Source organism: Thamnophis sirtalis, unplaced genomic scaffold (genome assembly GCF_051295495.1).
Source record: "Thamnophis sirtalis isolate CommonGarterSnake01/CBP01778 unplaced genomic scaffold, rThaSir2_p1.2 scaffold_4, whole genome shotgun sequence".
NCBI lineage: Eukaryota > Metazoa > Chordata > Lepidosauria > Squamata > Natricidae > Thamnophis > Thamnophis sirtalis.
In genome coordinates this window covers 74,628,368-74,644,520 of record NW_028261384.1, presented here as the reverse complement: position 1 = coordinate 74,644,520, position 16,153 = coordinate 74,628,368, and the positions used below count along the sequence as shown (strand labels likewise).

The 16,153-nt window shown below is 38.3% G+C and overlaps 2 protein-coding genes across 3 annotated transcripts in view; one reads left to right on the top strand and one right to left on the bottom strand.

Moving 5' to 3' along the window:
• The window catches only part of VOPP1 (VOPP1 WW domain binding protein), a 56,247-nt gene extending 42,818 nt beyond the window's left edge, over positions 1–13,429 (bottom strand). For both annotated transcript variants that reach the window (XM_087713133.1, XM_087713134.1), the window contains exon 1: positions 13,022–13,429. In XM_087713133.1, coding sequence (XP_087569259.1) covers positions 13,022–13,072 — 51 coding nt within the window. In that variant the 5' untranslated portion in view covers positions 13,073–13,429. The remainder of the gene's footprint in view (positions 1–13,021) is intronic.
• Positions 13,430–13,627: 198 nt separating this feature from the next.
• Positions 13,628–16,153, top strand: part of COA1 (cytochrome c oxidase assembly factor 1) — a 120,489-nt gene continuing 117,963 nt past the window's right edge. Inside the window, exon 1 of the mRNA XM_087713130.1 lies at positions 13,628–13,780. The gene's annotated coding sequence lies outside the window, so the exon portion shown is untranslated. The remainder of the gene's footprint in view (positions 13,781–16,153) is intronic.

Below are 16,153 nucleotides of genomic sequence, written 5' to 3'. Positions count from 1 at the left end.
GTAGTAGGTTATGGTCTACCTTATCAAATGCCTTACTGAAGTCCAAGTAAACTATATCGATGGCATTCCTCTGGTCCACAAATTTTGAAGAATGCAATAAGATTAGTCTGGCATGATCTGTTTTTGACAAACCCATGTTAGCTTTTGGCCATTACTTTGTTTATTTCTAGGTGTTCACTAATTCGTTGCTTATCTTTTCCAGAATCTTTCCTGGTATTGAGGTCAGGCTAATAGGTCTATAGTTCCTGGATCTATTTGTTTTTCCTTTTTTGAAGATGGGAACTACATCAGCTCTTTTCCAGTCCTCTGGCAGTTTCCCAGTGCTCCAGGATCTCTGAAAGATATAGTTCAGTGGTTCTGAGATCTCGTCTGCCAGTTCCTTCAGAACCCTGGGGTATAATCCGTCTGGTCCTGGTGATTTGAACTCATCTAGGGTAGACAGGTGCTCACTTATCATTTTCTTCCCTATTTCAACTTGTGTTCCTAATCTGATTTTTGTGGTGCTGTTTTTGATAAGTTGGACTGTTTTATCCCTTTGTGTAAAGACAGATGCAAAAAATGAGTTAAATAGTTCTGCTTTCTCCCTGTTGCTTGTCACCTTCTTGCCACTTTCTCCCAGCAATGGACCAATTGTTTCCTTAACTTTTTTCTTTTTTTTTTAAACATGTTGGAAGAAGCTTTTTGTTGTTATTTTTTACTTTTTCTCAGTTCATCTTTACAGGCTCGGGCTATTTGCTGATATTCTGCCTTAATTATGTCCCCCTCTTTCCACTTTTTATACTTATCTTTTTTGTCTTTCAATTTGTCAAAGAGTTCTTTATGCAGCCATGCTGGTTTCTTTTGAGAGCTGTTATTTTTCTTCTTCATTGGTATTGTGCTAGACTGGGCTTTTGTAATCTCATTTTTCAAAATTTCCCAAGCTTGAGTTGTTTTCCCCTTGAGGATTCTCATCCATGGAATTCTTCCCAAGCTCTTTCGAAGTTTATTGAAATTAGCTCTCTTAAAGTCCAAGACTCTAGTTTGACTTTTTTCTACTACTTGTGTTTGCATTATGTTGAATTCCAATATTGCATGGTCACTTGCCCCCAGGGTTCCTGTGGCTTCAACACCTTCTAACACTTCCTTTCTGTTAATGAGAATTAAATCCAATATGGCTGATCTCCTTGCTCCCTTCTCTACTTTTTGGGAAACAAAGTTGTCTACTAGGTTTGTTAGGAACTTGTTGGATCTTCCATTTGGTGCAGAGTTTGTTTCCCAGTTGATGTCAGGGTAGTTAAAATCCCCCATTACTATTGTGGTGTGCTTCCTACATACCTTAGTTAGCTGACTAGCAAAAAGTTCATCTACTTCCTCTGCTTGGTTGGGTGGCCTGTAGTATAGACCTATGGCAGTGTCATTCCCCCTCCCCCCAAACTTTAATATTGACCCAAATGCATTCAAGATAGTTCTCATTATTGTTGTGCTTTATTTCTGTAGAGATGTAGTTATTTCTTATATATAGTGCAACTCCACTTCCTCTTTTATTTGGTTTATTTCTTTTAAATAATTTAGATCCTTCTAGCTGTATGTTTGTGGGTTTCATCCCACCACGTTTCTGTAATGGCAACAATATCATATCTGCCTTCATTTACTTGGATTTCTAATTCACCCTGTTTATTCCTCATACTCTGTACATTGGTATATAGACATTTGTGTCCATTTTGATTGACCCTATGTTTACTGTCTACATAACCTGTGTTATGCCTAACTGCCCCTATTTTCTTGCCACTTGTATGATTCATGCACTTGGTATGACACTCACTATTAAATGCTTGGTTTTGCTTGACAGCAGGAGTGATAATCTTACCCGTACAAACATCTATGTTACATGCATTGATATCCCTGTGAATTTTAAATTGCTGGGGACAGAAATGTTCTGTATCTATTAATTCTCTATCCCTGCTGTTCAGTTTAAATGTTTAATCTGGCATTATAATATAATTAGATTGCATTTATGGTGACAACAGAATTATAACACATTCAGTCAGTATTTCTTAGTGCCCTTCATTGTTCAGATGTTTTAGTAGGAATTAATGGAGGTTAATAGAAATTAATGCTGGATAGAATCTCAGTAGAATATATTGCAATGCTTGGATCTTATTTTTCCCCCCAGAAAGGAGTACTATCAATTTGAGTTGCAAAAGATGAAAATTGTCATTAATTATGGATAGTAAATATATTTCTGTCTTAGAGCAACTGTATTAGAACTAGCATATTGCTAGTTTTTATTCTTCCAGAATAAAAAGTATTTGTATTTACTAGGTAAGCTAAATTGGAAAAAAAAATTCTGTAATTTGCTTCATTTTTCATTTAAAATAAAGACAATCTATAAGTTAAGAGATCTTATATGAAATTATTTTAAAAGTAAAGATTCCCCTTGTCCAATGGTGTCTGATTCTAGGGCGGGTATTGTGGGGCCGGGAGGGCACGTAAAAGCGGGAATACCCTCAAGCGAGCAGTCGGGCTTGGCCAAAGAGCAGCAAAGGGACACGGGTTGACCAGCGAGCATCTTTTGCGAGGGTGCTCCGACTTTCTCCGAGTTTGATCCCTGGGGTGGGCATGCAAAAGAGACCTTACAAAAAAGACCTTCTGGAAACTCTGTTAAATCATTCTCATTAGAAAGAGCATGTTTCAAACCTCTTTAAAAAATAGGGTTGGTTTTTCATCGCTGACGTATAAAGCCCTAAAAATAGGGATAAAGTTGAGAACATTGCTAAGGCAATGTCATGTGCATTGTATTATTTTTTCGTGTTGTTAAGTTCTTACACACAAAGTTTCACGTTTATCATACCTTTCCTTCCAGACATATAAAAAGCCAAACTTTAACCTTTTTTTGAGCTGCAATATTTTTGGCTAAATTGTTCCAAATTATCTAGATGGAGCTCACTCATGAGAATGTTTTTTTATTATTTTGTTTAATAGAGCACAAAAAGTTGTACAAGATGGCCAAGTTTTGTTTCTCTCAACAAAATATTGCTGGACATATTATGTCTCAAAATTGCTGGAACATGAGAGTCATACTGTAGGAGGCTGCGGTATTGGGGTCAAATAAATGACTATATCTCTGAAAATATTGCATTGTAACATGTAACACTTTATCAATGTTCATTGGGGACATGTGTGCATGTTCACACAAAATTTCACTGAAATCTGTGATGGTCGAGCAGGGCCCCCCAGACCACTTGACATGGAATGACCCAGCTGGCAACCAAAATTTTAACATATCATCATGGGTGCAACAACAATTATAATAGTTATATAGTATATAGCAGTGGTGGCGATCCTATGGTTCACATGCCAGAGGTGGCACTCAGAACTCTGTCTGTGGGCGCATACACCATTGCCCCAGCTCCATCGAGGGAGGTAAAGAGTGAGTGGGGAGAGACAGAGAGAGAGAGAGCAGGAGAGGGAAAGAGAGAGGGAGGGAAAGAGAGAAAGAGAGAGTGGGAGAGAAAGAGATAGAGAGAGAAGGAGAGAGGGAAAGAGAGAGGGGGGAGAGAGTGGAAGGGAGGGGAAGAGAGAGAGGGAGAGGAGAAAGGGGGAGAGAAAGAGAGGGAGGGAGGGAAAGAGAGAGAGATAGAGAGAGGGGGAGAGAAAGAGAGAAAGAGGAAACAGAGAGGCAGAGAGAGAGAGAGAGAGAGAGAAAGGGAGGGAAAGAGAAAGAGGGGGAAAGAGGGAGGGAAGGAGCGGGAAAGAGAACATGGGAGGGAACAAGAAATGTTATTACAAAAGTTTTTATTTTTTATGATTGCTAAATGTAATATTTCAAAAGCAGGAAAAAAAGAAGGGGCATAAAATGCATTTAGCACTTTTTTCTTAGAACAATTAGCTGAACTCTGCATTGTTTATCAATATTTTAGGTAGCAAAATCACATTATTCAGGTTAAATTGCCGTGTTGACACTGCGATAAATAAGTGGGTTTGGGATTGCAGTTTGGTCACGGTCTCTAAAAGGTTCGCCATCACTGGTATATAGTTAATTTATAATAACAACATAATGCATGGCTAGTAATAATGTCTATTATTATTTTCAGCATCTTCTTAGTCAGACACATTTAATCTGCCATTCTTTCATTCTATTTGGTGATTGATCTACATGCAAACATTAAACACCATCTCTCCCCACCAATGACAAAGTTGAGCTGAAATAAGCCTAATTAATTCTCATGTGAAATAATTTTAAATAATTGCAAATTTCCACATTTGGTAGAATGGAGCTATACAGATGGTGCTATATAGAAAATTCTCCAATTTGTTTATCAAAGCCATTTCAAAACTGATGATGATGATGATGATGATGATGATGATGATGATGATGAGGAGGAGGAGGAGGAGGAGGAGGAGGAGGAGGAGGAGGAGGAGGAGATGATTTAAAATAGTTCACTTAGAACAATGCCTAAATAGCTTAAAAATAGATCTGGGGGCTCCAAAAAGTATTGTGGGAGTATTCCTGGTTTGGAACCAGACCAGATTTTTCTTCCAACAGTACCAAAATGTATGCATGTGCAGACATACATACCAATATTCCTAGCAATGTTCTATAACCACAGCTTGAAATCTAAGTTTTAAAGTTACAGATTTATTTTAGTAAAGAATGTAATAGTTGTTCTTTTAGGTTCAAGAATATATCCACTGATTTTTTTAAGCCTCTTTAATGGTTTCATGTGGCTTTAAGGCCCTCACTAGGGAACTTATGTCATCAATAATTATAGGACCCAAATTTATTAGTTAATTGTTTTGTCTACAAACAATGACTGATATACCTTCTTTAACACTAAAATAACAAGCATAGTTTATCAGTAGTAGTTAAATCTTCAAGTATCACTCTTTTTTTCTAGATAAAGGATATGGGGAAGATGAAGGAAACTGACTTCGAATACACTGACACATCTCTTCATATTTTCCCGTTCTGCCTTTTCAATCAAAAGCCAGCAAAAAGCCTACATTACTATGGGAGAGTGGGAATCAGATCATGGCTATCTACACTGCCACATCCATAAAAGGTTAAGTAATATAATTTAATTTTCTTTAGGAATTACATAAGGAAATTACATGTTTATTATTCTGTTTAGTTCAGGATCTCTTTCATAGGACCCACAGATCTTCTATCTACGCTAATAATTTCTCTTCTTATCTTTGCTCAATTGAGACAGGAAAAAGAAAGTATACATAGTATTTCCCCCTCTTCTTGCTCTTAGCACTGCATAGTCTGCTTCCATAAAGGGAATTCCTTTAATCCAGTTAATGTCAATAACCCATAGCTAAAGGTGCTTTGAAATTTCATTGATTTGTTATCACAGAGCAGAAGGCACAGGTTAGCAAGCAAGCATTTATCAAGTTGCTTACAGATACCATATTATATCAGCTTTCTCAGCACTTATGAACAAACACTAGTTAACTTAAGAAAAAGAGCAATCTTGTCTTGACTATACATAATTATCTTTAACTTCTTTCTTTCTCTGGGAATTGTACAAAGATAACAAATGCAGGAAGACAGCTTTTTTCTAGTTTTCATATGGCCTGTGCTCAGCACTTAGGATCTTCCCTAACAGAATTTTGTGCTCTGCACCTTATCTGTTTCATAATGGCTTCTGGCAAGGTTTCTCCCTGGAAGATCCTTTAATTTCTAGTTTATTCAAGATAAACTGAATAGCTTTCAACATCAGTGTTCCCTCTAAGCTGCGCGGCTGCACGCCGCACATGTGGCAACAAAACACCGCACAACAGTTTCCAACTGCCTTGCAGTGGTTTTTGTGAGACGCTTTCCATGATAATAGGAGAGGAGAGCCAGCCTGGAGGCAGCGATCAGTTCTAGGTCCACAAGGCAGAAAGTAGCTGAGAGAAGGGGTGTGGGGATTGGGAGAAGGCATGGGACGGGAGAGAGGGGGGGGAGGGAGGGAGAGAGAGAGAGAGAGAAAGAGAGATGGTGGGCAGACTTAGCACTTTGTTAAGTTTGTTTCTCTGTGTGTTGTGTATATACATGTCTCCATGGGTGCAGTTGTGCAAACATTTTTTTCCTCTTTAAAAGAATTTTTGGATTTCTTCTCACCAAACCTTTAAGACTGAAAGAGTTAGAGTTGAAATATAAAGAGATTGTCAATCACCATACTGTTAGATTGATAGGCAATTATGGACTATCTTGGTTATATCCTCCTTAGAAAGAATATGCTACTGTATGGTTGAGAAAAAGACCAAACTTCCTTCCATGAAAACCCAACAAAGTTCATAGGGAGGGTTTCTTTCTACAATGGGCTTCTTGGGTCAACAGTGAATATCAGTTATCAAAAATGTAGGTAGAAAATTAAGCAGGCAATAGGCAATCACAAAAAGGGAAGCCAACTTTCTGAATTCTGTTTCTTTGCACTTAGTGACTTATAAATAGACTAATGTTCTGAAAACCTGACCTAAATTACTAGATATTTTAAATAGTTGTAAAGCTATGCTGAAAAAGTTCTTCTCAAGGTATTGTGATAAATTCAATAAAAAGAAGGGAATTCTTGATGAACTTAAGGAGAAATGAGAGTATTGGATAGTAAATGGACAAATAAAATTACCAATCAAAGAGAATATTTGCACCTCAGGGTTGAAATAAGATGTTCTCTCTTACTTTTTCCTCTTCCTCTCTTCTCTCTCTGTCTCTCTCTTTCTCTTTGTCTCTCTTTCTCTTTGTCTCTCTTTGTTTCTCCTTCTTTCCCACTCTTCTGTCGCTTTCTCTCTCCTTCTCTGTCTCTTTCTGTCTCTCTTCCCTCTTTTCTTCCTCTCTTCCTCTCCCCCACTCTTTTATCACTTTCTCTCTACCGCCCAACCTGTCCCCATACTTATCTTCGACTGATCATGTTTGCAATAATTTACCTTCTTTTCTAAATAGGCGCATTTCCCTTACTGGATCCCTTGCTCACTCAAACACACACACACACACACAAAACCATTTTTCTCCATTCCAATTCGGATCCTATAAACCAATTGCTCTGTGAAACATCTTTGAAAAAAATTCAGGTGCTCAGGCATGAAAATGTGCCACTCAAACACTATACTTTTCCACACACACTGAAAAAAAATTAGAGGGAACATTGTTCAACATGTATTTTGTTTGCTGATTTGGGGGTTCTGCATACCATTGGTCCCACACCTTTACTTCTTTCAGACTCAGAAAGGGAATTATTTATTTCAGAAGAAATACCTTATTTTCTGAAATATCTACTTTAAAACTCTAATTATGATATCAGAAGTCCTCTTGTACATCACAATTCTATTAACAGTTTACAAATGCAAAATAAAAATCTCATAGATATAAAGAATGGATGACAGAATAGATTATGATATCCTAAAGTCAAGACTATAGATAAGAATCATGTTTGAAAAAAGAAAGAACCAAAATGATAAACAACATGCAAGTAATCTTCAACTTAAAACCATTCATTCATTCACTTTTGAAGTTACAACACTGAAAAAAGTGACTTACAACCATTTCTTACACTTATGACTATCACAGTATCTCCACAGTCACATGATCCAAATTTGGATGCTTGGAAACTGGCATATATTTATAATAACGGGTTATTTGATCATCATTTGTAACCTTCCCAGCTGGCTTTTAACAAGCAAAATCAATAGGGGAAACCAGATTCGCTTAACAACTGCATGGTTCATTTAACAACTGCAGTGATTCACTTAATAACTATGGCAAAAAGATCATAAAATTGGGCATGACTCACTTAACAATCATCTTGCTTAAGAACAGAAATTCTGGTCTTAATCATAGTCATGTTAAGAACTGTTAGGTAAGCTCCCCATTAGGAGAACGAGTGCGTACAGAGAAGCATAGTGAGAGTGATGTGGAAGAAAATGCATAAACCAGCATACGGAGACACTGAATTGTAAAACAGATAGTATTTTACTTCTGTGGAAATAGAGGTATGCAAAGTCCAATTCATACACGGTCAGTCATCAATGTTCTCAATTAAGGGGTGATCCATCAAACACAGTCCAGTATCATATAATCAGTTTAGCACACAAAGTCGCTAACAGTAGCAAAACTCACAGTAATTCATGCTGAGCAATACACGACACATCTACAAGCAGTATCCAAAGATCAACATCTAACAAACAGAAAGTTAACAGTCATTCTGGCTCCATCTTATGGTCGCTTGAGGTAGCATTCCTAACAAGAACTATCTATATATCCAAATTTTAATTTTAATTCTTTAATCTTTCCAGATTAGATTTCTGCAAATTTAGTTCTGAAACTGTTTCAGAAACCTACTCTTGCATCCATATGTACTAACACATGCTTTAGCATATACATGGTTTTGCAGAAAAGATACTACAATACAGCAGTACTACATTTTTTAGAAATTTTTGGATTAGAATGCAGATAACAGCAACAAAGATAATCAAGAGGCTGAAGGTTAAAACCTATGAAGAACGGTTGCAGGAATTTATTGTTGTTGTTTATGTCCAATCTATAGAAAAGAAGGACTGGGGAGAAACATGATAGCAGTGTTTCAATATCTAATTGCCTAATTGCTATAGATGTGTACTAAAAGCCACCCACCCAACCAGATAAAATAGGTGAACTTTTTGCTAAACAGTTAGCTGAGGTGTGAAGGGAACACACCACTATACTGATGGCAGTCTTTAATTATTAACAGGGAAATAAACTTTGCAGCAAGTGGGAGATCAAACAGGTTCTTGATGTGCTTAGCTAACAACTTTGTCATCCTTAAAATGAAGGAGAGAACTAGAAGGTCAGCTATACTGGACTTAAATCTTACTTATAAGGAAGAAACAACAGCTAAGGGAGTAGAAGTTGTAGGAACTTTGGCAGAGAGCGACCATATCATACTAGAATACTGACATAATGCAAAAGCACAGGCAACTGAACAAATTCAGGCTAGTGTTTTAGACTTAAGAGAGCTGACTTCAACAGACTAAGAGAGAGAATAGAAATGGATAGAAATCCTAGAGGGCAAAATAATTCAGAAACTCTGGATTAGAAACTCTGAAAAATAAAAAGCTCAAACAAAAACAATATCATAGACAAAGAAAAACAAGATATTCCAGATAAAAGCAACATGAGCTCTCTGACAAACTGAGGGATAAAAGGACAAGTATAAAATTTGAAATTAGTAATTGTATCTAATATAGGGCTGAAATCAAAAGTTAGTATAGTATATGCTAAGGTCTCTTGCATCCTGTCTCTGTTGTTCTTTTTGCTGCCTAATACTGCTGAGTCATTATTATCATGCTCATTGACATTAATGGTCTCTATTGACCATTTCCCTCTCCTGGGAGTTTCTGGGCCGAACAGTGACAAACTAAGCAATCACAACAGTGAATAATAAAGAGTTCATAGTAGAAAGTTAACTTGTAGAAAGCTAGCACCCACCGCTCTCCTAGAAGAATGAAATATTTTGAGAAATATTAAAAAGGAAGAATATATTTCCCTGAATGAGAAATGGAGAAACATGTTTTCTTAGAGGGAGAAAGCAGCTCCACCTTCCTTAATAGCCCACAGCAGGTGTCAGCAATTAAGAGATAAAGAGATAGGCAAAAATTTCCTACAGCAAGGTCTGAACAAAGACAGAATGGGATTAGCCCTCACTCAAATGTTAATTTATCTCTAGTTCAGCATTTTGTAGGCCAAATATGCCCACCCACTTTCTGGAGATCTTAAATGACCTCTCTGCTAAAAAGTTTCACTTTATGACCAAGAGTTGGCTGTATTTTAACTATTTTAATTCCTCAGTGTGCTCTGACACCTGTCTGATTTGTTACTCTGGGTTGCAGGTATTGCTGAGAAAAAGGAAAGTATTCAGACAGAATGGTTTAACCTTCCATGACAGCTGTGACTCATTGATCTTCAGTGTGTATTCCCCCATTTCTGATCTAATGATTGAAATTTAGGACAGCTTTTTGCAACCAAATAAGCTTTTGGTATTTTTTCACAGGTAATCCTTGATTTACAACATTCATTTAGTGACCATTCAAAGTTACAATGGCACTGAAAAAAGTGATTTATGACTGCTTTTCACATTTACGATCATTACAGAATCCCCATGGTCATGAGAGGCCGAGTGAGGTTAAGTGCCTCTCGATGTGACATCAAATTGTCCATGCTTACTCAGTCACATGACCACCCAACCATGCCTACCCAGCCAGTCATTAGGGCAGAGAACCCGTTATTAAGTTATTTGAAGCCCACTACTCCTTAGAAATAATATATTGGGTCTAATATGCAATTTCCTCTATGACTTGGAGAAGGGCACAAACATTTAATGTAAAATGATTCAAAAAATTTGGGTGAAAGTAGGCAATATTATTTAGAAAAACGAGATGTTACTAATAGCAAAGAGGAAGCAGTGAGACTGAGAAATTAACCAGCTTTGGGTTTTTAGAAAGAAAATTCTACAGAACAGATTAAAATGAAATCCTAACTCAGGGCAGCACAATATTTTTTTTTAAAAGTGTGAGGATGGAAAAGCATCAACATCTGCACTTGATCCTATATTTTGAACTGAATGAGACCTTCAGGATCTGTACACTCATATTAAAAAAAACTTCACAGAGTGGGCCAATTCTATAACATCAGGATGCCAAGAAAGCCAATAAAATGAGAAAGCTTGTATATAGTCTTCCATACAAAGAGCTGAGGTATTCCTTCTATCATTTATTCTAGACTCTTTACTTTTGACTTGTCAAGTTATCATGCAATACTAATATACCTCAAGAACATCTTGCATCATCATTAGTCATTAAAGTACCAAATATGAAATTCAAGGCTTATAGCATAATAAAATGCTTTTTTTGAAGCCCATCATTATATTTCTAATTCTTGAGGAGACAAGGATCAAAACAGTATCCCACAAGCTTACTGTATTTGTTGTATGCCCAATTGGCCATGAGCCTAATTTCAACCAAAGAAAACCCCTAATCTCCCAGACTTATAAAGGCAGTGACAGCATTTATATGTAACTTTTAATTTACCAAAGCTGAAAGATCACTAAAATCTAGAAATGAAAGCTGAGGCTCGCTCAGTATTAAAATCTGGAAAACATGTTTATGCTCCATCCAAATGAAAACAATCAAAGCAATGAAATACTCAAGAGGATATTGCGGCTATTTCTGTAAATGCTATCTGTAGGAGATGAAGAGGCAAAACCTGGTTTGAATCAAGAGACAATTCTGCATGCCCACAAATGTTCCTCCAAGTCCAGTCACCCTTGAATTCTGTTGACTCTTATTTAGTGTCAATATATTGCTGACCATTAGTTGACTAGATTCTTGTGTATAGGCTTGAGCAATAAATCTTCTTAACTGGAACTTGGTTCTGGTTCTGATTCTTCATTCCTGACATTTTCCAAGGAAAGCTGGAACCCAAGAAGCACATACTTCACATATATCCTTTAAGGAAAATTAAATTGATCTTTTGGCATGTTTGGGTGAGTCTAGGAAAGAATGGTATCACAGGAATTGGATGCCAATCAGAAAATGCTGGCATATAATTTATGGTATGAATAATATAATTAATTGCATAAATTAAATTTACCTATTATTAAATGTTTGTTGTTTTAACAGAAAATAACATACTTTTACTGAAGAGATTCTCCAGTTTTACATTATAAACTGTGGCTATTGTATATTCTTCTACTAATTTCTGGAAAGAACAATGTCATAACTGTCTCTAGGTTCAAATCATGCATTTTATTTGCTCCCCATGACCTGACCTGACATATGAATAGTCTGGGTTGTTCAATTCTATCTAGCCTTAGGGCATGTCAGGTTAACTCAGAATTTAGCTTTTTATCTTAGCTTCGTGAAATCTAAATATGGACGTGAGCATAACTTTTTTGCATAATTATCACCTATCCTTACTTTTCTGAAATTGCAAATAGAGCATTTCAGCACATAAAAATCTCCAAAGTCTTTCTAATGATAACCTGCTGAGTTTAGCTTATATAATTCAGCTTTTGGGAGAAATGTATAATAGAATTAAAAATGTACATACCAAAATGAGTACAGCAACCCTGAGCATATGTTGCAACTCACAAGAGGGCAGGCATGAGAACAGTTGAATTCACAACATCCATAATAAACAATGGTCACACCCTCACAGCTATTCCTATGGGGGAAAGAAACCTCCCTGGCAAATGTGCACTTCTAGCAGCAGGCTCCTCAGACATATGGATTTCATACACACAGCTGCCTTTAGACTATTTAGGACCAGCCTCTTTAGGAAGTTTAAAACATAACAATGTGATTGTGACCTTCCCCATAAAAAATACTTTAAATAGAGAGAGATTATTTCATAATCAACACAGTAGAGACTCAAAAAGCTTATGTGATAAACCTCTTCCACACCCTGGTGCTCTCTTTATAAACCAAAGTGTATAATAAGAAAGAAAATTAATGGAGGAGGGGAGGAGATAATTTCACACTGAAATTTTATTTAGTTACAGACAGGCCATATAGTTAAAAATCATTGTTTAAATCCAAGATGTGCATTGCAGGCAACTTGGGAAAAACAGCAAATCAATCAGGCAAGGAAAATTGGAATCTTAACAAAGCCTTATTATTTCCTGTACGGGAATTTAATGGAGAAAATTTGCCTCAAAACATTAGGTAGCCTTTTCTATGTTTCATTAAATATCCCAGAGCTGCTTTCAGGGAGAAAAAGAATTATTAATTGGAAAATAACATACATATAAAATCTGGTCTGAGATGGCAAAACGTATATTATCTGAGTAATTTCAGACTTTATCAAGCATCCCCTCTAACAAAAGAGAAAGCAATGTTGGCACAAAGAACCCTTCTCTTCCAAATCCTGGGTACAGTTTTGAGAAATGTTTCGGTGTCTCCCCTCAACTTGGCTGCTCCAATCGCTGCAAACTCAGAGCTCACTTTCACCACAACGGTGTTGTGTAGAACATTTCCAAATGATGAACTGCATTTACAGAGGTCATTTTTGGCCCTTTCAACTTACCTCTAGGAATAAGAAGAGCAACAGTAATATTCCCTGCTGAAAAGGGCTCATTTCTCCCCTTTTTTTCTTAGTGGAGGGTTCCTCTTTCTGCCTGGTTTACTCAGATGTACTTGGAAGCTGTCAGTAGGAGCGGCATTCCTTCCAGCATACCGTCTTTAAAGGGTGCAAAAAGTAAGAGGTGGCTCAAGAGCGAGTAGGGGTGAGGCGTGGTGATTGCAAAAGACCCCAAGTGTCCGGTGAGGAGAGAAAGGGGGAGCAAAAATCAAAGAGACAAAAGAATCCTCGCCCCTTTGCTTGGCTTTGAAATAGAAAGGACCGTTCACTTTCCAGGAGAGACGAAAACAACCTGATTAGAGCTCCGGATTTCCACAATCGCTGGAAAACGCCTCTTATTTAAGCTACCAATCACGGCACGTCTCCGGTATTTGATGACTCCGGACGTCGATCCTGCTCCGGGAGAAATCCCCAGTGACCAGGAAGGGCGGGAGGGCTATTCCAGGCTGTCCGCCTAGAAGCAGCACAAAGAGAGGTCGCAACGCAGTTGGCGGAAACAGAATGAAACGTAGGGCAGGATTTGTGGAATAGAAAACCCACGCCCCAGGACCGCCTCGCAGACTTCGCTAAGCAGTAGCCGCTTCTCTCGCCCACCGAGCTGCCTCCCACTACCTCGTTAGGAAAAGCGGGAACCAACCAGGGCTCGGGAAGGAGGCGCGCTACTTACCGCCCACGACGCTAAAGAGAAGCAAAACGAGAATTCGGGTAAATGAGTCGGAAGCGAGCGGGCGGGTGGGGAGGACACCTTATGGTGTGTAGATTAATTCATCTCTACCATTTCTTCTGCGCGATGATTTACAAAGTGATGGGGAGCGGGAAATTATCCACTTTACATGCCAAGTCAAGATGCTATGGAAGTCCTAACCCAGGATTATAAAGCTATGGAGACCTGAATGGACAGAAAGGTGTTCAGACTTAATCCCAGCAAGATGAAGTTGCTATTCCTCAGAAAGATGTTGGCTCTGTTGCTGACTCTTGATGGTGCTGGTCTCTCCTTGAAGGAGCATGTTCAGAATTTGGAGAGCCCCAGGACTCTGAATTTTTGGTTAAGTAGCAGTCAAGACAGGAACCTCTCCCTCCCCTAGGATATTCTGCCAATTGTAGCCCCAACTGGATAAAGTCTGGCAAATATTAACCCCCATCCTCATAGCCATTCCTGCCGCATACTCTATGAAGAGCCAATTTGGCGTACTGGTTAAGGCATCCAGCTAGAAACCAGGAGACGGTCAGTATTAGTTCTTTCTTAAACACAAAATCAACTGGATTATTTTGGACCAATTACTTACTCTCAGTTCTAGGAGGCAGGCAATGGTAAGCCACTTCTGAAATCATGCCAAGAATACTGCACGGACTTATAGAAGCAGTTATCAGGAATCAGTGCTAACTTGAAGGCACCTCCACTCCTCCTCCAAAAATTCAGTATATGCATTGAAATTGGCCAAGAAACTGCAATAAGATAACATGTAGCAGCCTAGAAGCTAGCTCATGTTGGTCACTGCCGCTATAATATATTTTCAGTTGCTTTGTTGAATACTGCTAGATTTCCAAGTCCAATTAAAAGTGTTGTTTGGGTCTCAAAGACTATAATAGCATCCATGCTTTGGAATATCCTACTTTAGGAGTGATGCCTTGCCCCTTCCGTCCTGGTATTTGAAGATCAGATTATTTAATCATGTTTTGATAGATAATCATTATTGTTTTCATCAGCTGATATGTTATTCCTATTTATATTATCTTGCTAAATGTAAGTTTAATTGATAATAATTGGATTTCCTAAACTAGTTTGCACAGGCAGCAGATGATCCCAATTTCCCACTATAGAAACAACATAGTAGAATAGAAATGTGGCAAGCCAAAGATCCAAAAGAAACATGGCTGCAGGCATGATACTGGAATCTCTAGGTGTCAAACTCAAGGCCCAAGGGATAGATCTGGTCTGCGGGGTGCTTAGATCTGGCCAGAAGGGCCACTGGAAACAGCAAAGGACCAGCTCACAACCCTCCTGAGCTCTCTTTTCACTGGCAAAGGATTGCAGGAGGACTTCACAGCCAAAAACAGAGCTTGGGAGCCTGTTTTCACTGGCAGAGCACTTGGGCCACCACAGGTACACTGACATGAGTCACATTCAGCTGGCCATGGCCATCCTGGCCATGCCCACTCTGGCCCCAAGGTCAAACACAACCCTGATGCAACCCTCAAAGAAATCAAGTTTGACACCCTGCTCTATAGTGGTGGTTTTCAATTTATTTTACTATCAGTTTGCTCGTGCGACGCTTCTGCGCATGCGCAGAAACATCTGTGCAGGTGGGCAAAACCTCTTGCCGCCGCCACTACCAGTTTGCCTGTGACCTTTAATCTCCCACCTTAAACAGCAAGGCAAAGAGAAAAGCAGGCATGGGCACTAACAAACACTTTTTATATTTTTATAGTCTACACATATTTCTTGCATAGTCATTGGTATAGAAACATTATTTCATCTCCACGGTTCATGCAAACCTCATGCTTTTCTCAGTGCTCTGAAAACAATGGACCTCAGAAAAGGGAAAAGAATACATTTTCTGGCATATAGCCAGAGCTTTGTTAGGGGAGTATTATCTCACATTAGGTTGTTGAGACTACACATTTTAAGTTATAAGCAAGGCTATTTGGTAATTAGCCTGGAGGATTTATCTTTTCAGGTAATGCACTATGCAGCTTACTTTGAAGGGAATCAAAAATTGAGTTGGGAACACTGTAAATGCTCTAATCCTTTCATTTCCCCATTTTTAAGGCAATAGGATGCTTCCTATTCCTGGAACAATGGTGAATATTGCTTTGGTGCTGGTGTCAAAATAAGAATCTTGGCAGGCTTGTCCTGTCGTCCCGAACTCACAACTGTTATTCCAGAAATTGTGCTAGTAACAACTGATCTTATTACAGGTATCAAACAAGGTAATATCATCAATCCTCCAAAGGCTAGACCTATGAGGAACAAAATTCTCTTCCAATCTCCAAACATTCCTTCAGACCATCTAGAGGTATCTAAGAATCCATCCCAGGTTTGAACAGGAACATGGGCGAGATTTCTTGTACAGTCTG